Source organism: Lepidochelys olivacea (assembly GCF_965140295.1).
Source record: "Lepidochelys olivacea isolate rLepOli2 genome assembly, chromosome: 7".
Classification (NCBI taxonomy): Eukaryota; Metazoa; Chordata; order Testudines; family Cheloniidae; genus Lepidochelys; species Lepidochelys olivacea.
In genome coordinates, this window is record NC_140417.1 from 10,740,534 (window position 1) to 10,761,889 (window position 21,356).

The 21,356-nt window shown below is 44.3% G+C and overlaps 1 protein-coding gene across 1 annotated transcript in view; it reads right to left on the reverse strand.

Annotated features, from left to right (window-relative positions):
- The window catches only part of EIF4E3 (eukaryotic translation initiation factor 4E family member 3), a 29,852-nt gene extending 8,726 nt beyond the window's left edge, over positions 1–21,126 (reverse strand). The window contains exons 1-2 of the mRNA XM_084635498.1: positions 20,899–21,126; positions 3,432–3,504 (exon numbers count right to left, since the gene is read on the reverse strand). Coding sequence (XP_084491624.1) covers positions 3,432–3,504; positions 20,899–21,068 — 243 coding nt within the window. The 5' untranslated portion in view covers positions 21,069–21,126. The remainder of the gene's footprint in view (positions 1–3,431; positions 3,505–20,898) is intronic.
- Between the last annotated feature and the right edge of the window lie 230 nt (positions 21,127–21,356).

The window sequence follows — 21,356 nt, forward strand, 5'->3', positions numbered from 1 at the left end:
GTAGTGTAGACCTGACCCTAGTAGCATGCTGTATGTGCTGAAGCGATGTGTGCTGTATCACAACCTCCAACCGACACCTTTTTACCCTAACAACAGAGCCTTTGATACTAAAGCATAATGGGTGTGAGGAATAAAACCAATATATTAAATATTATCTAAATCTGAGTTACAATGGAACATATATCCAAAGCAGTTTGAGTAAAACTTCCTTAACGTGCTTTTTAAAAAGAAACACTTATTCTGTCTATTTACTAAACAGAATACCATAGAACAGTAATCCTCTAGCTCTTCTGTCTAGAGATTCAGATCACACCGCTCGTCATGGTAACTTGTATCACAAGATTACATTATAGCTCTTATGAGCATCATGCCTAGTTGGTGATCCACCTATTTTGTCAGAGCTCAGGCAGAAAGAGTACTGCCTATGACAAAATATGATATAGCATGGTAATGCAAGATTGGGGATTTCTGAACAGACCAAGTAGCAGGGGAACCATCAGACTCTACTTCTCAGAGGCAGGTAAGAGAGGAAGCCACCATCGAGGGGATGAGGTGGAAAAAGAGCAAGAATAATCCCATTTCAGCCCCCAGAAGTGGTAGTGGGGGTTGGAGGAGAACAAAGAGATCCCTCCTTCCCAGCAGACAGGTAAAGGAGAAGCAACAAAGATGTTAAGTCATTATGTTGCATCATAATCATGCATTAGTGCAACTTTACAAAACAAACTTTGCAACATTATAATATGATTTTGTGGCTCTCTGCAATTCCATCTGAAAGCTACTTTGTTATCCAGCTGTTAAAAGTTGAGTACTACTACCTAAAGCCATGAGAACTGATAATAGAAAAGTCTGACAGAAACAGAACAACTGGGTGAGTTTAGATTGTCTTCTGTGCCCTGCTTTCACCAGTCTAGTAGTAAGCAATAATCTGCCGAAATTGAAAGAATAAGGGAAACCCTTTGTGTCTCCAAGGTTTTGGCTCACACCTATAATATTCTTGAACTTGTATAGGCTACTATGTTCTGTACCAACTACCTTTGATGAGATAGCAAATTCTAAAGAGTACAGAGAAAGTCACTGAACATTTCTGTTGTTTTCCACAGGGCAGTCTTATCAGATATAGGTTAGTACATACTGAGGCTAAACCCATCAATAGACAAGTTATAGGCCAAGCTGCTGGCCTGCGATAATTCATCTAGTGGAAACAGCCTTCTCAGGGGACCTGAAGGAATTCTCTAAAACTTTAACAACCTGATGGGAGGAAACCAATGTAGCTCTTCAATACAATAAGGTCCAGTTTAGTTAATTGTGTCTGGATTAAGAGCGGAAAAGGCAATGATAAGTGATGCTATGTACACCATACTCTGGGCTTAAGCAGTGCTCTCTTCAGTTGTCAGAGTAAGAACCATTTCAGCCAGTTTAAACAGGGGCATAATTATGCTGTTAAACTTAATTCCCTGGGGAGAAACCTCTACAGAAATCACCTGAACGATGTGCATATTCTCATTCGTAGATTGGACAACAGACACCTGCAATAAAGGTCTGCAAAGCACAACCGCAAGCTATCCAGTTGCACCCTGTTTGCCAGAGCTCTGACCGACGCCCTCATTTTCTGAACATTTCTAAAGCTAATTGCCTCAGAGTGAACAGAGGGAAAGTGTGGCTGGGAAGGGACAACTGATACAAGGCATAAACAAAACAATACAAATGTCAAGGCAGTTTTATTTCAAAACATAGTCACCAAGACAGTGTCCCTTTAAAGACAGGGTTCTAGCCTCATCTCCAAATTGCCTGGCTTTTGTCACACAGCCCTTGTAAAGCCTTCTCTCCTTGACATTCACCAGGCTGCGATGTATGGGTCCCACCACACTGGGCCCAGATAGTCTTAAGCTTCCCTTGGTCTGAGGAGGCTGCAGCGCTCTCGCTCTCTCTCCTTGGTCTCTCTGGCATACTTCCTGGACAGACGTGCTCTGTCTCTATCCCTTCACAGAAATTGACCCTTTTGGTCCAGCTGGCCTAGGCCTGCAGGACAATGTGCTAACACTGCTCCCCCTCACCCTGCTGGATGCCCCAACACATGATAGTAGAAGCAAACCAACACACCAAGGATTTGCCAAGGGTTCAAAAGCTAATCCCTCTTCAGGTAGCACAAGAATATACAGACCTAGACAAAACAATAAAATAACCCTCTCTCTTTACTCAGCTGTCAGTGCCCAGCCTCCCTTACTGCCTGCCAAAAAAAAAGACTGATGAGAGACCCTTTCTTTTATAACCTCCTGTCCCTTATGTCAGGTGACCCTCTCATCAGCCTTGTTATGCGATAAAGTCCCCTACTAGATGGCCCTTTGTTTCATTACTACCTTCTGGAGTTCAGACTTGAAAAAAAACTAATCTGCCCTGAGCGGTATCCACCTAAAGGCACTCCATTTGAATGGGCAATCATCAAAGTTTAGCAACCATCCATTGTCAATCTTGTGCCAGATGCAAGAACTTCTTCTGCCACCTCCAGTGGGTTTTAGCTCTATATGGAGTTAAAAGACAGCAAAAAAGGTGAACAAGATCCACATTCAAAAGGGAATCTGCAGTCTGACACACATATGCAGAATCTCCAGTATCAACCAGAAGTCATAAGCTGTAAATAGATCCCCCAAATTGCCACCACAGAGTTTTAGCCTCATATCAGAATATCCTGGCTTTTTGTGAATTAAAGCCAGACTTTTAACATTATGTAAGAAAAACCCAACAACAGATACTTCATGCCTGCTCCAGCACTAATATGGACCCACACTCCTAATAAGGTTATTTCCATTCAGAATACAGAGTGCAAGTGTTACCCTCTGACTTTTTGCAGATACAAAGTTATATATATGACAGGTAAAAGGGAAAACACGGAATGATATTATGCAGAATCTCTCATCTGTTGCAAGCGTTCTGGAAAAGAGACAAAGCCTTAACATAACAAATCAGTTCACAAGAAAAAAAGTCACAAACCGGGTACTCAAAGAGAAGACTTCAGTGTACTATATCTTCCATTGCTCATATAATAATTTATTACACTGGAGAATAGCTGGAGAAAAGGCAGACAAAAGGCGGAGATTTAAAGTAAATCAAGTTTCATGATCCAATTTAGAGGCACAGCCTGAGGCTCTGAAATCTTCTAGAAAGACAGAGTATCTGGCAAAAACAAGTGTATTACCCTGCAACTCACCCCTGTATGAGCCTTAGAAACCACCCAGGAATCAAACACGCCACCAGTGAAATTCTAGGGAAGCCTAAGGAACAGCATATACTATCAACTGATACTTACATTTTGTACCTCAGAGAAGTGAAAGCATGAGAATTACTCATCTGGCACATGGTTGCCAATATAACCTCATAACTTGAGTGTTATTTCTCGTGCGTAGCAATTTCTGTAGTTCTAATTTTAATCTTACCTGTACTGTCTGTACTGTATAGATCTTCTTGAGATTCGATGCACATTCAGCTGCTGTGGTACCTGGAAGTGACCTAAAAAAAGTTTATGTTAATAAAATACTTTATCCAAAAAATGATTACTTGATTGTCTTAGCAAATGACTGACACATTTACAAACATATCAAAGTTATACAATCAACTCCAATCACTATAAAATTACTATAAAAAGTTTTAAAAGTAAAGGCTGAGCGTTCTTATGTTTAGTTTAATTTGAGAGTTGTCAGGATATTTTAAAAATATTTATGTTCTAATTAAACTGTACATTAAATATTTAAAACAAAGATACAGCTGCTTGTTCTAAAAAGGGACCCACCCACTTTAATTATGCAAGAACACTTGTCTGTAATTATAGGATTGTTCACATTTGCTAGATTACTGGTGTGGATTTTGAGAAAGGGAAAGAGTAGCTAAGTGGGTTTCCTATTTGTTTATAATCAAAAGGAGTCCTCGGAAATAAGAAAAAATCCAGATCAAATTTTGAACCATGGGTACTGAGAGTGTTCCTTTAAATGAAATTTCAGGGTTAATGTTTTTAAATTTCAACTAGATTTACATCTGATTTATCTTTGAATACTTATTAAAATATTTAAATGTCATACTTTAATGTTCTCTTATTAAGGAGTTTTAGCTGTATTAACAATGCAGTTCAAAGCAATAATTATGATTTTTTTTAAAGAAATCACCTTTAATTTACATACACACCCCACTAGATGGCAACATATTACAAACTCTCACAAATAATATAGTACCTGACATTTAAAAAAAAACAAACAAAAAAACGACACCACACTTTAAAAAAAAAAAAAGGCAGCTAATTTTACCAACTGTTAGCTGTAATTTCTCTTAGGGAAAACAGAAGCACTTTTAGTCAGATGTCATATTTTAAAAATGGCATTGATTACACAGAGATCAAACAGGTAGATCCAGCACATAGGGCTACCTCTTTGGCTGCAATGCCAGCAGTTAAAGTTGCAGAAAATTTACACAGGGTCTTGCTAGCGTTATGCTTAATTATTTTGAAAATACACTGACATTCCACCAAAACCTTGATACTTAAATTCTCCCTCAATTGTGCACAACCAAATGATGAAAGATAAAACAGACATACATAGAGAAAAGTGGAAAAGAAACAAATGATACAGGAAGTCTCCCTGCAAAAACCAGGCAGAGTTCACATTAACAAGAAACATACAGTACATATGCATCGATGCAAGTATAAACCCTAAATGGTCAGCTCTCTAGTTTTTCCTTCTTGTGATCCATGCAATGCATTCAGTCTGTGTCTACACAGAGAATTTCAGATAATTCTCCAACCATTGGCCTAATGCTGATACAGCTCCAGCATCAACACCACCAACTAGCCCACTAGCATTTCACACCCCCCCCCCCTCCGAGTTGTCTAGCCCTTTATGACATGGAGGTGAAACACCTTAGCCCTGCATATGTTGGTGTTTACACCACTGCTATCACAGATACAGTTGCATTGTTGATAGCAGTTGCAGCTGTAAAGGCACTATCTTCATCTAGTGAAGCCACAGGGCAAGGTCCTCAGCTGATAAGAGTCGGTGTAACCTCACTGTAGTAATGGAACTATGTTGATTTACACCAGGTGAGGAGCTGAACTAATCCCTCTCAGCTTCTCCAAACAACTTCCATACTATTTTCATTCCCTTAAAATAGCCTTAAGATTTTATAAGGTGAAATGCATGCAAACTCAGACGCAAAAGACTGCAGAAGCTTGAAACAAAACAAGTAATCAGGAAAACAGGAGACAGTGAACAGAGTAGTCAATTCGCATGGCATAGGAGACTGTGGGCCTGTACTGAGAGGATCAGTTACAACGGTGCAAATTCAGCACTAATGGTTTTTGTGTACATTAGCACCACAACAATGCCCAGTGACCTAATGCAGGATACGAGAGTGGTGTATCTTGCAGGCTGAGCCTGAACAAGTGAATAGTGTAGCTATTATTTCTTTAAAAAGAAAAGGAGTACTTGTGGCACCTTAGAGATTAACCAATTTATGCTCAAATAAATTGGTTAGTCTCTAAGGTGCCACAAGTACTCCTTTTCTTTTTGCGAATACAGACTAACACGGCTGCTACTCTGAAACCTGTTATTATTTCTTTGCGGCTCCACAGCGTAAAACACTCAAACAAATATCACTGAATGGCAGGTGTGTGTTTTCTGATATTGCTACTGCCGGTGGAGCTGCACAAGTGCTGTGCAAAACTGCAAACAACTGTGTGTGCGGATGATACACGTTACAAGCATGACAGGTGTGTTCAATGGACAGAAGGCAGAGAGAAGACAGCACATTGCTCTGTCTGTGCTTTTGTCTATCTTGCCTCCCAAATCCTGAAATGCTTTGTCTTCTTCTTTGATCTGGACAACTCAAATTGGTCTCTCTCTTCAAACCAATGAGTGCTGGCAAAATTCTTTTTTCTCTCTTCTTACTGGCAGTAATACATTTTACATTATTTGTGTCTTTAATCACCACTGGGTTAAAATGGTAACCTCACAAAAGTCATACTGAGAAAGCAATAAGGAGAAAAGAAAGATTGTACTTTGTCTCTGTTTCAGGAATACATGCTGAAGATACAGCTACAAAGCTGAATGTTTTTTTAAGAACACACAAAAGATAGCTTAGAACAATTATTTATTTCTTCAATGCAGAGCAGACAGCAACGTATGTTTGACTCTTTTATCTGTTGATGACAATGGCATAGACATTGCATTGTGCTGATGGACCCAATGAGAAAACTGTGTTTAAATAAATGAGTTAGAACAGTTACACTGGTGTCTCCTTGTTTCTAAAGTAGTCATGGATTCAGTACAATGTAGATTATTTCTAATGGCAGTGTGTTTTATACACTATGAAAAATTTACTGGAAGTGACATTCTGTCAGCAGATCTGCTAAATTAAAAAGAAATATTTGCCCCATGTCCCCTGAATGAATTATTACAGTGACAAATGAAGATTTGCTTCACATACACACACCACAACTTACTTCTCAAGTATTTTAAGTCCAGTGAACCTGGTCTTAATTGAGCAACAAAAATCATTTTCATGACAGAAAGATTTTTCTAATAAATGGAGAGTAGGCTGACAGCAATATATTTGGCAATACACAGAAGTAGTCTCTGAGGCCAGAAGATTGCTTAATAAGGGTAGTAGTCCTTTCACAACTTTTACTGCATTCACACAGCTCTTTAATAATCAGTGTAAAATACTGTGGCTATACATTTGAAACAATGCTATTTTGCCTCTTCTCACATCTTAAGAGTCTCTAACATTTTGTGTTTCTTACATTGTAATTCTGTGGTCAAAAGACATGGGTGGATTGTTTTGTTTTTAAATGTATCAGATAGATAATAGTCTGAAAAATTAGTTTTGACATGCTTTCCTTTTGCCTGTTTCCTAACTTCACAGTCATACATGGACATAATTTTGCCTTACTATACATTACATCATCATCCCCACATACGTTCACTGATGTTGCTGTTGGAGCGTTGTGATAAGATGAAAACCTATTCCCATGAATGGTAAATAAGCATTATGAAATAGTAAACTTCAAAAGCCAGCAGGGTGTCAGCAGTGGATATTTATCACATTTTTATGCCACTTCAGGAATCTCTTGGGGAATAAAGAACGGAGTACTCCACTTTGGGGCCATAAAATCATTCATTTTGATAGCTACAAATCACATGTTCCAGAGAAACAACATTCACAACATTACAAGCTGGCAGAGAACAACCACCAGCCACCACATTACTCATTTTAAGGTTTAGGTGGAAGACTATTCACTGCTTATTTTTAGCAACTTGACTGACAAATACTACAGGTGCTGTGTGGACAAGCTTGCATAGCATATTTCAGCATTACACCCAAGTCTAGCAAATGACATCAATCTTCTGTCATGAGCACGAACACAAACTAAAGAACAGAAAAATATCTGAGCTGCAAAGAAAAAATTAACACTTAAAGAAAAGCGATCACCATAACTATATTAAAATGACCCAGTAATCTTGGTTGAGTTGCTATCTAACTCACTTTAAAATAATTTTCAAAGTCCTTAAGAATACGCCTCTGTACTTCTAGATTGTTTACTTGTGAAAATTTTGTTTTTCTACAAAAAATCATTATTGGATTAGTGAGAAAAAAAACTGCTGAAAGTCCTAAAATGCAAGCAATGGTCAATCTGGAAGTTTTAGCTTTGCACTAGTTGCCACACAAAATGGAATTACACATTTGTTTATGGGACAGAAAAGAGTAGCCCAAGCCACAACTTGGAGAAGAAGAAAAAGTATCCAAAATACAGACAACAGCTAGAAGAATGGAGAAATGTCTAATTTGCTGCAAAATGTACAGAAAACACTGACAGAATTTGGGGTGCCTTTTATCGTGTTTCAATACCTGGAAGTGCAAGAGCTCAGTCTAGATTATCAGAATGGTTCCTCCTGGGCCTTAAATCTATTAAACAATTAACTTTTGTTACAGAATGCACAGGAAGAAAGTTTAGATCATTTATAAATTGGCACAAACAATTATGAAAAAACAAACAAAAAACTTAGAAAACTCCTTTTTCTGAGTTCTTCCAACAAATGATGCAACATACAATTACACTGATTCACAAATTTACAGATTATAAAGCCAGAAGAGACCAGTGGGATCTAGTCTGACTTTCTGCATCTGAACTAATGGAGTCTACATACAGAAATAGGAGCCCTAAGGAGATCTAATTGCCCCTTTCATATAAAGAGTTTAATACTGGAGCCTAATGTTGATAAATTAATAGCTATTAGTTACCTTTCTACAACTTGAATAAAGTCCCACCAATTTCTCCTCCCTAGTTCTTATTAACCTTGAAGCACTGCTCCAATCACAATCTTTCTCTATACAATTTTAAAATTTCCCTCATGGAATTCTTTAGTTTTGCTTCATGTTTGTTCTCACACAAGTTAATATAAAATTATCTAGCCCTTTAGTTACCTTTCTTGCACCTTCTCTTGATAAATAAGGCCCTTATGCCAGAGAAGTTTAAATAGCTTACATAGGAAATTACTTTTCCTTTCTGTGAAAACACAGAAAAACAGCTGGTCTAACCATAAAATTATCAAGACTATTCCTATAACACTGAGGTCTTTTGATTTATTTAAGGCTATCATCAAGTATTGAAAAAGAGGAGGTCATTTCCCTGAATTCATATGATAAATGTGTGACCCTTAGTATAGTTTTCCACAGCACATCAGAGACAGAAAAGTTTTGTATCAGCTGACAAATTCTAATTTTAAAATGTACCCTTGACTTTCTTTGAGGTTGCTATAGTAGGCTCAAACCAGGGCTCTCAATCATCTCCAGACTCCCTCAGGGTGTGTAATGGATGGTCAGAGCCACGGTAGTCAGGTCAGTCAACAATGTAACAGATTTATGATGACTACCTCTAATGTATCTATGTTATAAACTGGACAAATTGCAAAAATATTCCTATGCTGGATAGGGAAGATGTGAGGTTCTAGTCAGAGGCAATGAGAGCCTCTATTGGTGTTCCAACAGTAGGGCAACTGTCATATGCCAAGACTCAACATATAAGCCTCCTCAATATCCATTCAGGTAGACTCAGCATATCGTATTCTGACCAAAAGGTTCTTAGACACCACAGAGATGATTACTAGATTAAGTTATGTTAGTTATATGTGTTATAGGCTTTCTTTAGAATCGTAGAATTGTAGGATAGGAAGGGACATTGATAGTCACCTCCTCCCCTGTCCTGCACTGATGCAGGACTAAGTATTATCCAGACCAGTGATACTCAGACTGAGGCTTGGGAACTGTAAGTGACTCTTTAATGTGTCTCCTGCAGTTCTTTGCAACACATGATATTAACCAGTCAGGAGGCTTTTACTCTGTTATTAACCAATTGTAGTTGATAAAATAATAATACAGGGTCAGTCATGTTGCTATGAGATATATATAAACTAAATATTTCCCAGCCATACTATAGTAAATGAAACAACGAATTCTCACTATTGTGGCTCTTTTGGGTAAGGCTGATCACTAACTTGGCTCCTGAACCACTGAGGTCTGAGTCTCACTGATCTAGACCAGTGATTCTCAAATGTCTTTTTTACTGGTGACCCCTTTCACATAGCAAGCCTCTGAGTGAGACCTCCCTATAAATTAAAAACACTTTTAAATATATTTAACACCATTATAAATGCTGGCGGCAATGCGAGGTTGGGGTGGAGGTTGACAGCTCGCAACCCCCCATGTAATAACCTCGCAACCCCTGAGGGGTCCTGACCCACCATTTGAGAACCCCTGATCTAGACCATTCCTGACAGGTGTTTGTCTAACCTGTTCTTAAAGATCTCCAAGAAGGGAGATTGCACAACCTCCCTAGATAATTTGTTCCAATCCTTACAGTTAGGAAGTTTTTCCCGATGTCTAACCTAAATCTTCCTTACTGCAATTTAAGCCCATTACTTTTTGTCCTGTCCTCTGTAGCTAAGGATTTATCACCCTCCTCCTTGTAACAACCTTTTATGTACTTGAAGACTGAAAAAATTGGGGAGGGAGGAATATGATAATCTTTCCTCACAGGTCATGATTTCTAGACCTTTAATAGTTTTTGTTGCTCTCCTCTGGGCACCAATTTGTTCACATCTTTCCTGAAGTAGGGTGCCCAGAACTGGACACAATACTCCATTTGAGCCCTGGTCTACACTAGGACTTTAGGTCGAATTTAGCAGCGTTAAATCGATGTAAACCTGCACCCGTCCACACGATGAAGCCCTTTATTTCGACTTAAAGGGCTCTTAAAATCGATTTCCTTACTCCACCCCTGACAAGTGGATTAGCGCTTAAATCGGCCTTGCCGGCTCGAATTTGGGGTACTGTGGAAACAATTCGACAGTACTGGCCTCCGGGAGCTATCCCAGAGTGCTCCATTGTGACCGCTCTGGACAGCACTCTCAACTCAGATGCACTGGCCAGGTAGACAGGAAAAGAACCGCGAACTTTTGAATCTCATTTCCTGTTTGGCCAGCGTGGCAAGCTGCAGGTGACCATGCAGAGCTCATCAGCAGAGGTGACCATGATGGAGTCCCAGAATCGCAAAAGAGCTCCAGCATGGACCGAACGGGAGGTACAGGATCTGATCGCTGTATGGGGAGAGGAATCCATGCTATCAGAACTCCGTTCCAGTTTTCAAAATGCCAAAACCTTTGTCAAAATCTCCCAGGGCATGAAGGACAGAGGCCATAACAGGGACCCGAAGCAGTGCCGCGTGAAACTTAAGGAGCTGAGGCAAGCCTCCCAGAAAACCAGAGAGGCGAACGGCTGCTCCGGGTCAGAGCCCCAAACATGCCGCTTCTATGATGAGCTACATGCCATTTTAGGGGGTTCAGCCACCACTACCCCAGTCGTGTTGTTTGACTCCTTCAATGGAGATGGAGGCAACACAGAAGCAGGTTTTGGGGACGAAGAAGAAGAAGATGATGATGAGGTTGTAGATAGCTCACAGCAAGCAAGCGGAGAAACCGGTTTTCCCGACAGCCAGGAACTGTTTCTCACCCTGGACCTGGAGCCAGTACCCCCCGAACCCACCCAAGGCTGCTTCCTGGACCTGGCAGGCGGAGAAGGGACCTCCGGTGAGTGTACCTTTTAAAATACTATACATGGCTAGTGAAGATTAGAAAGAAAGAAAAAAACGCACTCGAGATGAAATGTTCTCCGAGCTCATGCTGTCCGCCCACACTGACAGAGCACAGACGAATGCGTGGAGGCAAATAATGTCAGAGTGCAGGAAAGCACAAAATGACCGGGAGGAGAGGTGGTGGGCTGAAGAGAGTAAGTGGCGGGCTGAAGAGAGGGCTGAAGCTCAAATGTGGCGGCAGCGTGATGAGAGGAGGCAGGATTCAATGCTGAGGCTGCTGGAGGACCAAACCAGTATGCTCCAGTGTATGGTTGAGCTGCAGCAAAGGCAGCTGGAGCACAGACTGCCACTACAGCCCCTGTGTAACCAACCGCCCTCCTCCCCAAGTTCCATAGCCTCCACACCCAGACACCCAAGAACGCGGTGGGGGGGCCACCGGCCAGCCAGCCACTCCGCCACAGAGGACTGCCCCCAAAAAAAGAAGGCTGGCATTCAATAAATTTTAAATTTGTAAACTTTTAAAGTGCTGTGTGGCATTTTCCTTCCCTCCTCCACCACCCCTCCTGGGCTACCTTGGTAGACATCCCCCTATTTGTGTGATGAATGAATAAAGAATGCATGAATGTGAAGCAACAATGACTCTATTGCCTCTGCAAGCGGTGATCGAAGGGAGGAGGGGAGGGTGGTTAGCTTACAGGGAAGTAGAGTGAACCAAGGGGCAGGGGGTTTCATCAAGGAGAAACAAACAGAACTTTCACACCGTAGCCTGGCCAGTCATGAAACTGGTTTTCAAAGCTTCTCTGATGCGTACTGCGCCCTCCTGTGCTCTTCTAACGCCCTGGTGTCTGGCTGCGCGTAACCAGCAGCTAGGCGATTTCCCTCAACCTCCCATCCCGCCATAAACGTCTCCCCCTTACTCTCACAGATATTGTGGAGCACACAGCAAGCAGTAATAACAGTGGGAATATTGGTTTCGCTGAGGTCTAAGCGAGTCAGTAAACTGCGCCAGCGCGCCTTTAAACGTCCAAATGCACATTCGACCACCATTCTGCACTTGCTCAGCCTGTAGTTGAACAGCTCCTGACTATTGTCCAGGCTGCCTGTGTACGGCTTCATGAGCCACGGCATTAAGGGGTAGGCTGGGTCCCCAAGGATACATATAGGCATTTCAACATCCCCAACTGTTATTTTCTGGTCTGGGAATAAAGTCCCTTCCTGCAGCTTTTGAAACAGACCAGAGTTCCTGAAGATGCAAGCGTCATGTACCTTTCCCGGCCATCCCATGTTGATGTTGGAGAAACGTCCCTTGTGATCCACCAGAGCTTGCAGCACTATTGAAAAGTACCCCTTGCGGTTTATGTACTCAGCGGCTTGGTGCTCCGGTGCCAAGATAGGGATATGGGTTCCGTCTATGGCCCCACCACAGTTAGGGAATCCCATTGCAGCAAAGCCATCCACTATGACCTGCACATTTCCCAGGGTCACTACCCTTGATATCAGCAGATCTTTGATTGCGTGGGCTACTTTGCATCACAGCAGCCCCAACAGTAGATTTGCCCACTCCAAATTGATTCCCAACTGACCGGTAGCTGTCTGGCGTTGCAAGCTTCCACAGGGCTATTGCCACTCGCTTCTCAACTGTGAGGGCTGCTCTCATCTTGGTATTCATGCGCTTCAGGGCAGGGGAAAGCAAGTCACAAAGTTCCATGAAAGTGCCCTTACGCATGCGAAAGTTTCGCAGCCACTGGGAATCGTCCCAGACCTGCAACACTATGCGATCCCCCCAGTCTGTGCTTGTTTCCCGAGCCCAGAATCGGCGTTCCACATTATGAACCTGCCCCATTAGCACCATGATGCATGCATTGGCAGGGCCCATGCTTTCAGAGAAATCTGTGTCCATGTCCTGATCACTCACGTGACCGCGCTGATGTCGCCTCCTCGCCCGGTATCGCTTTGCCAGGTGCTGGTGCTGCATATACTGCTGGATAATGCGTGTGGTGTTTAATGTGCTCCTAATTGCCAAAGTGAGCTGAGCGGCCTCCATACTTGCCTTGGTATGGCATCCGCACAGAAAAAAGGCGCAGAATGATTGTCTGCCGTTGCTCTGATGGAGGGAGGGGCGACTGGCAACTGACGACATGGCTTACAGGGTTGGCTTACGGGGAGCTAAAATCAACAAAGGGGGTGGCTTTACATCAAGGAGTATTTCAGGCAGGACTTCACGGAGGGTTCCAATAAGCAAGGGTGCACCTAATTTATTGTTCTTATTGGAACAAGGAGGTTAGTCTGGCCTCTGATTGATACATGGCTAGATTCACCTCGCTGCACCTTCTCTGTGAGTGACTGTAGTGTGACCTAGAGGAATGAGTCCCCTAGACGGGGGAGGAGGCAAACGAGTACAAAACAAATCTGGTCTATTTCTTGTTTTGATCCACTCCATCTATCTTTTACATCTTTGGCTGGCAGCAGACGGTGCAGAAGGACTGCATGCCATCCACATCTCATGGCTGCTCGGCAGAAGATGGTGCAGTGGGACTGCTAGCCATCCTCATCTCTTGCCTGCCCGGCAGAAGATGATGCAATAGGACTGCTAGCAATCCATGTCGCCTGCCTGCTCACCATAAGACGGTTCAATAGGACTGACTGCAGGACTAAAGAGAATGACCTGGTCAAGTCACTCCAAATTTAGTCCCTGCGCCCATGTCTGCCCAGGCGCTCGTGGCCGATGTGGCCAGGAGCACCTCGGACATGACGATGACGACTACCAGTCATACTGTACTGTCTGCTGCCCCAAGGCAATGGGTTGCTGCTACTGTCTAGCAATGCAGTACCGCGTCTGCCAGCACCCAGGAGACATACGGTGATGGTTACCTGAGCAGGCTCCATGCTTGCCGTGGTATGGCGTCTGCACAGGTAACTCAGGAAAAAAGGCGCGAAACGATTGTCTGCCCTTGCTTTCACAGAGCGAGGGAGGGAAGGGGGGCCTGACGATATGTACCCAGAACCACCTGCGACAATGTTTTAGCCCCATCAGGCATTGGGATCTCAACCCAGAATTCCAATGGGCAGCGGAGACTGCGGGAACTGTGGGATAGCTACCCACAGTGCAACGCTCCGGAAGTCGACTCTAGCCTCGGTACTGTGGAAGCACTCCCCCGACTTAATGCACTTAATGCATTTAGAGCATTTTCTGTGGGGACACACACACTCGAATATATAGAACCGATTTCTAAAAAACCGACTTCTATAAATTCGACCTTATTCCGTAGTGTAGACATACCCTGAGACCTTATCAGTGCTGAGTAGAAGAATTAATTCCTGTGTCTTGCATACAACTCTGCTGTTAATACATCCCTAAATGATGTTTGCTCTTTTTTGCAACAGTACTACATTGCTGACCCATATTTAGTTTGTGATCCCCTACAACCCCCAGTGCATCAACAGCCACTTTCTGAAGCATACGGCAAGAGGGCTTATCAGGCTTATTTACCACCAAAAAGCTGGTGGTTTTTGTGCATGTGGTTCTAAGAATCAGTGTATTTTATATAAGACATTGATGCACTGAGATATATCCTTGTGCTCTCTATCGTCCAGTTTATGCACCAACTTATTATAATATATGTGCATCAGTATTTATTTTGTTCTAGGTTAGTACCACAGCAAATATCAATTCTAAAAAATGTTTGTGGGGGTGATTTTGCTAGTTATCACAACTATTATTGCTGTTCAATATGGGGGTGGCGACCAATTGCCCACTGTTAATCTCCCCTAGATCTTTGATGCAAGACTAAAATACAGGACAGCTTTCCAGCTCTTAATGTCTAATCACCTTAACATTTTCAAAATAGGTAAAGCAAAAGTGCCATTCACTTTTCTGTGAAGGCCAGAAATTAATCTTTGTAGCTCTTCATTGCTAAATTCTATGTATTAAGAAACAACATAATTTTTAAGCACCGAAATACAGAAGTTTAAGGATAAGACTAATATTAGGCCATTCAGATCATCTATCTGGCAATGAAGGATTTATCCTAATTTTAATAATACATGCAGACAAGAGCAGAGATTGACAACAAATGCCTTGAAAATTGTTTGCGATGGCAAAACAGTGCCTTTCATTTGCACCTCTTACGGAAGTAGTTACAACATCCCTTGCCCCACTCCTATCGGTTAGGATACTGTTTTATTCCCTTATAAGGTGGCATAGACAAAAAGTCTCTCTCATACTTATGTGAAAAAAAAATCTACTATCAACAATGTTATCATTAATAAAAAGTTAGTAACTAAAATATTTACTTGGCCAATAAGACATCAACTGTTTAAACACAGGATGTTTCATGATTTTTGTTTTTGGGTCTGGTTACTATCTTATTTCACTTCTTTATATATGCCATATACGTGTTAAATCCACAATTGTATAATTTCAAAATGGTCACTAAAATACACAGATTTAATTGATTGGTGGAAATATTTAAAACTATATTTTAAACTCCTTTATTTGTAATTACAAAGCTCATAATAACGTTTAAGGGAAAAGGGAAATCTAAATTTTTGACAGGATAAGTGCTGGAAATAAAAGTTTTCACTTCCCTGGAGTGGACTAACAACACTGCACTAAATTTGTCTATGTTTAGTCACAAGAAACTACAGCCACTGATATTTTTTCTTTTTTTAAAACAAAAAAGGTTTGTGGTTTTTTGGTTACAGTAGTATTAATCTATGCTTATAACGTAAGTAATTTAGCTCAAAAGCACTGCTTTTGCAGTCATGCAGGAACAGAATTAAGTTATGATCCTACCATCTAACCTACATAGCAGATCCTTGTACCCATGTGGAGTTCCACTGAAGTAACTGGGGCTCTGGAGAAGTTACCCACAGATCAGATTGCTGGATCCAGCTGCAGTCTTTTCCTAGCACAGCTTGAAAACTAGCAGCTAGTGCTACTAGCATATTATTTTAGTTATTCATTAGAAAGGTTTTTACTCGGGGTATGTTTACGCTACCCACTGGATCAGCGGGCAGTGACTGATCCAGCGGGGATCAATTTACCGCGTCTAGTCTAGATGCAATAAATCGACCCCCGAGCGCTCTCCCATCGACTCCTGTACTCCAGTTCCGTGAGAGGCGCAGGCGGAGTCGACGGGAGAGTGGCAGCAGTCGACTCATCATGGTGAAGACACCATGGTAAGTCGATCTAAGTACGTCGACTTCAACTACGTCATTCATGTAGCTGAAGTTGCGTAACTTAGATCGATCCCCACCCCCCAGTGTAGACCAGGCCTCAGTGTAGCATTAGCCATAAATTGTTGTACATTGGTCATATTATAGGCTGTGTTCAAATTTTCTGGGGCTTATTAACTGCTATAAAATTTGCTCAGTACTGACATATGAAATTGATATACATGTGTAAATGGGTATATATATTAGTTTCAGTTGTAGCTTTGTTTTTTATACAAAGATGATCTGCAGATCTAAATTCCAAGATCAAATGAAACAATTGTTCTGAATGCCTCCAGCCACCTTAGTATTGGGGGCATCCATGCTCCTTACTTACCATTTTCTCTTCTTTTTCTGCAAGACCCAAATTCTTTGGAGCTGTCGAATTCTCATTTAACACAATAACCCAGACATCACACACACCAGGAAACTGCTAACTGCCTAACGAGAGTCTTCAGTTTTTAAAGCATTGTTTTTAAAATGCTTATACCCTATGAAATATGATCATTTTTGAAAACTTGCAAGACTGCAGATTATTGTAAAAACCACAAGACTTCCTTTCACTCAAAGGCTCAAGATCCTGAAAGCTGATTCATGTGGGCAGAACCCTACACCTGTGCAGAGCCTCGGCCCCATGTGGGCGTAAGGGTGCATTGCTGAGTTGGAGTGACAGGCATCTGTAAGACCCAATGGAGGTCCGTGGGCAATACAATGTCACCAACACAGTTCATGCTGCAGCATTACAACAAACAACAAAAGCAGGTAAACTACAGCAGGTGCAGACTAGGGATCCTGCAAAAGGAGGAGGAAAACAGTTTAATTTTCATGTGCTAAATGCTCCTCTCTAGTTTCGGAACACTTAGAACATAACCTAAAAGTAGAATTTAGCATCACTTTTTAAAAAGTTATATCTTTTTTTTTTTTTTTTTAAAAACGCTGGAAGCTACCTTGATCTTTTATGATGCAGCTGAATTATTAACATTTGAAGATCATACACATGACCTTCCTTGTCCGACTGCTGAATAATAATTTTCTCCAAGATACTTCCATCATTCTCATTTTCCTAAAATAAATATGGGGCAAGATATCAGCACACAATATCTAATGAGGAATACTGTAGTCAAACATACTGAAAAAGGCTTACTGCCTGTGAGAATTGCAAGTGTACAACTTTACATATATGAATGAGATAATACTCAGTTTCTAGGCGGAGTAATGGCCAGGCAGCTCTGTGTACTATCTCCATCCAGAGTGCTGGCTTCGCAGCTCACAGCCCGCGCCACCCTCCTTCAGACCCCCCGTCCAAAGTTTTAGTTAGGGGTATAGTAAAAGTCATGGACAGGTCACGGGCCATGAATTTTTGTTTACTGCCCGGGACCTATCCGTGACTTTTACTAAAAATACCCATGACTAAAACGTAGCCTTACCCATGTTTCAGCTACAGAATAAGGTAAAGCTCCTAAAAACAGTCAAGCAGGTAAAATGTTAGGTGACCATTAGATATTCACTTTGCTTAACTAATGTAAGATTTAGCTACTTCCTCAAAAAAGCTCACTTCTGCTGGACCATCTACAAGAAGTGATGCAGTTTTTAAAAGATTACAAATTTAGGCCACAGTCCTTCAAATAACTCAGTGCTGGTAGATCCCTGCACCCACATAAAATCACGCTAAAGTCGGGGGAGGAGGCATTGCCCATGTTGAGTCAGTTTTTCAGGATCAGGGCATTAAAGAAACTATAAAGGTGTGTACATGACTTAAGTGAAATAACAGCACGATCTTATAAATATAACCATTAGCCTACTATTATTTCCCTTACAACCATTATGTCTAAATTTAGGGCTTGAAACAACACTATTACCTGAATCAATGTTTATTATACTATGAACAAAAGGCATTTCTGAAATATATTTTCTTAATGTTATGCCTACAGTATTAGAAAATGTTAAAGCTACCAACTAGTGGTATATAAAAATGTTTCATTTATTTAATGTCTATACTACCTACATATAGAAAGTTTTCCCATGTGTAGTACACATGAAAGTCAGGGTGAGACAAATAACTCATCATCGTTCAACCTGTGTTACAAAAGACACTGGTGAAGATCAGAGCTGTTTTTGAAATGTTTTTATGCTTATTTTTAAAAAGAACATCATATCAAAACCCTAGAGTATTCTGTGAGTAATAGCAGTGATCAATGGATACCTATTTGCCAAAATACTCTAGGTTGTTTACCATAAAACAAATAAAACTTAAATTGCTAAAACGTTATATATAGACGGCCTGTAGCATCTGAACTGCATTGTCAGTATTCAATTTAGATCGTAAACACTACGGCACTGGGACAATTTCTTCTTCTGTACTGCACTCAGTGCACTGCAGGTGCTCAATAATTAGCAATAAGAGTATTTCAGGAAACTTGGTGAGCTCTTACTCCTTTAAAAATTCATTTATGATCTTAAGTGTCAGCATTACAAACAAGTTTTGTTTTTATTACTGTCGTCCTTCACTTCATGTTCTAATTTGTTGTGCTGAGAGCTGTTGTGCACATGTTAAACAGCTGCCATAAGCATGGCAACATTTCAGCAGCAGCTGAAATGATCCCAGCATTCAGGTTGAAGATTCATTTGTAAAGCCCTGTGGGGGGAAAGGTGCTAATGAAATCCAAGAAGTTGTAAGAAATTGTATTAGTTTCAGGCCACAGCTGACTAATAGGAAGAAGCTTTTTATTTATGGCTCCTGGACTCATTCTCTGTTTACAACCCAGTTCTGTAGGATAACAAGCCAATCTCACATTATGAAGTTTGGGTACAGATGTGTGTATTAGAGGGTGGGTTTCAGGATTTCATTCTGACATGGGGTAAAAGCAGTGAGGGTGAACCAGTTAGGAATGGGGTGAAGGGATCAAGCTTTGACCTTAGGGTGAGGCAGTCAAAAATGGGGGCAGGCATTAAACTTTGACTCTAAGCTGGGCAGTCAGGAATGGAGTGGTGTCAGGCGGTGAGTCTGGACTGGGGCAGTTAGGAGTGTGGGGGTGAGTGGGCTGGTACAGTTGGGAGCAGTGGGGGGCTTGTACTCTGCACTAGGAGAGGGTCGTCCCCGCCCCCCGCGGCTCAGCCCCATGTATTTGCAGTTGGCGGTTATGGAGCTGGTCTCTCCCCCCCAGCAGAGCCTGCAAGGCAGAGAAGACCAGACCCACCACCTCTCCCCGGTCTGAGAGAGACAGCAGCGCTGGGCCCTGGGCCTAGGGGTCGAGCAGGGCCCTGCTCAGGACAGGGGTCTCTATGCTGGGGGGGGTCTCATGAGGCCTGGCGGAGAGTCCCTGGGCCCGGGGGGAAGCGGGGAGTCAGGCAGAGGGTTCCTAGGCCCAGGCGGACCTTGCGGGGGGCCGGAGGAGGGGGGGCGGTGGTATTGCGGAGGGTTCCTGGGCAGAGAGTCCCTGGGCCCCAGGGCTAGGGGTCAAGCAGACAGTCCCGAGGCCCAGGCAGGTCTGATGGGGGGTATCGCGCAGGGTCCCTGTGCCCTGGGGTGGGGGGGCTCATAGGGCCTGGCCCGGGGGTACCGCACAGGGTCCCCAGGCGGGGGAAAGGGAGAGGGGCTCATAGGGCCTGGTTAAGGGGTACCGCGGAGAGGCCTCGGATCCAGAGGGGCTCATAGGGCCTGGCCAGGGGGTACCGTGGAGGGTGCCAGGGGGCTCATAGGGCCTGGTTAAGGGGTACCGCACAGGGTCCCTGGGTCCAGAGGGGCTCATAGGGCCTGGCCAGGGGGTACCACGGAGGGTCCCTGGGTCCGGGGGGCTCACAGGGCCTGGCCAGGGGGTACCGCGGAGGGTCCCAGGGGGCTCATAGGGCCTGGCCAGGGGGTACCGCGCAGGGTCCCTGGGTCCAGGGGGGCTCATAGGGCCTGGCCGGGGGGTACCACGGAGGGTCCCTGGGTCCGGGGGGCTCACAGGGCCTGGCCAGGGGGTACCGCGCAGAGTCCCTGTGCCCAGGGGCAGGGGGCTTATAGGGCCTGGCCAGGGGGTACCGTGGAGGGTCCCAGGGGGCTCATAGGGCCTGCCTAGGGGGTACCGCGGAGGGACCCCGGGTCTGGGGGGCTCACAGGGCCTGGCCAGGGGGTACCGCGCAGGGTCCCTGTGCCCAAGGGCAGGGGCTCACAGGGCCTGGCCAGGGGGTACCGCGGAGGGTCCCCGGGGGCTCATAGGGCCTGGCCAGGGGGTACCACGGAGGGTCCCCGGGGGCTCATAGGGCCTGGCCAGGGGGTACCGCGGAGGGTCCCCGGGGGCTCATAGGGCCTGGCCGGGGGGTACCGCGGAGGGTCCCCGGGTCCAGGGGGGGCTCATAGGGCCTGGCCAGGGGGTACCGCGCAGGGTCCCTGGGTCCAGGGGGGGCTCATAGGGCCTGGCCGGGGGGTACCACGGAGGGTCCCTGGGTCCGGGGGGCTCACAGGGCCTGGCCAGGGGGTACCGCGCAGAGTCCCTGTGCCCAGGGGCAGGGGGCTTATAGGGCCTGGCCGGGGGGTACCGCGGAGGGTCCCCAGGCCCCGGCTCCGCACTCACTTGTCCAGCCAGAAGGTCCACGGCGAGTGCAGCGGGATCCCGCCCGGCTCGGGCTCCAGGCTGCGCAGCTGCTGGTGGTTGATGGGCACCGGGTCCTCGTCGCCCTCCTGCTCGGGCGGCGGGTGCGGGGGCTCCGGGCCCGGCCGGCTCTCGGGGGGGCTCAGCGCCATCGCCCTGCGCTTCCTACCGCCGGCCGAGGCTGCCAGGGCCTCCGCTCGCCGGCGCCAGCCTGCCACCCCCGCGCCGGGCAGCAGGGGGCGCCGCGCCGCAGGGACACACGGACGGGGAGGGGAGGAGATGCGGGGCGGGGGCAGCCATCGGGACCCATAGAAGGAGGGGGACAGACACACCGACGAGGGGACAGGCAGGCAGACAAGGGCGGGCGGGGATGCCGGGAGAAGAGGCACACAGGCAAGGAGGGAGACTCAGACAAGGAGAAGGACAGAGACCCAGAGCCT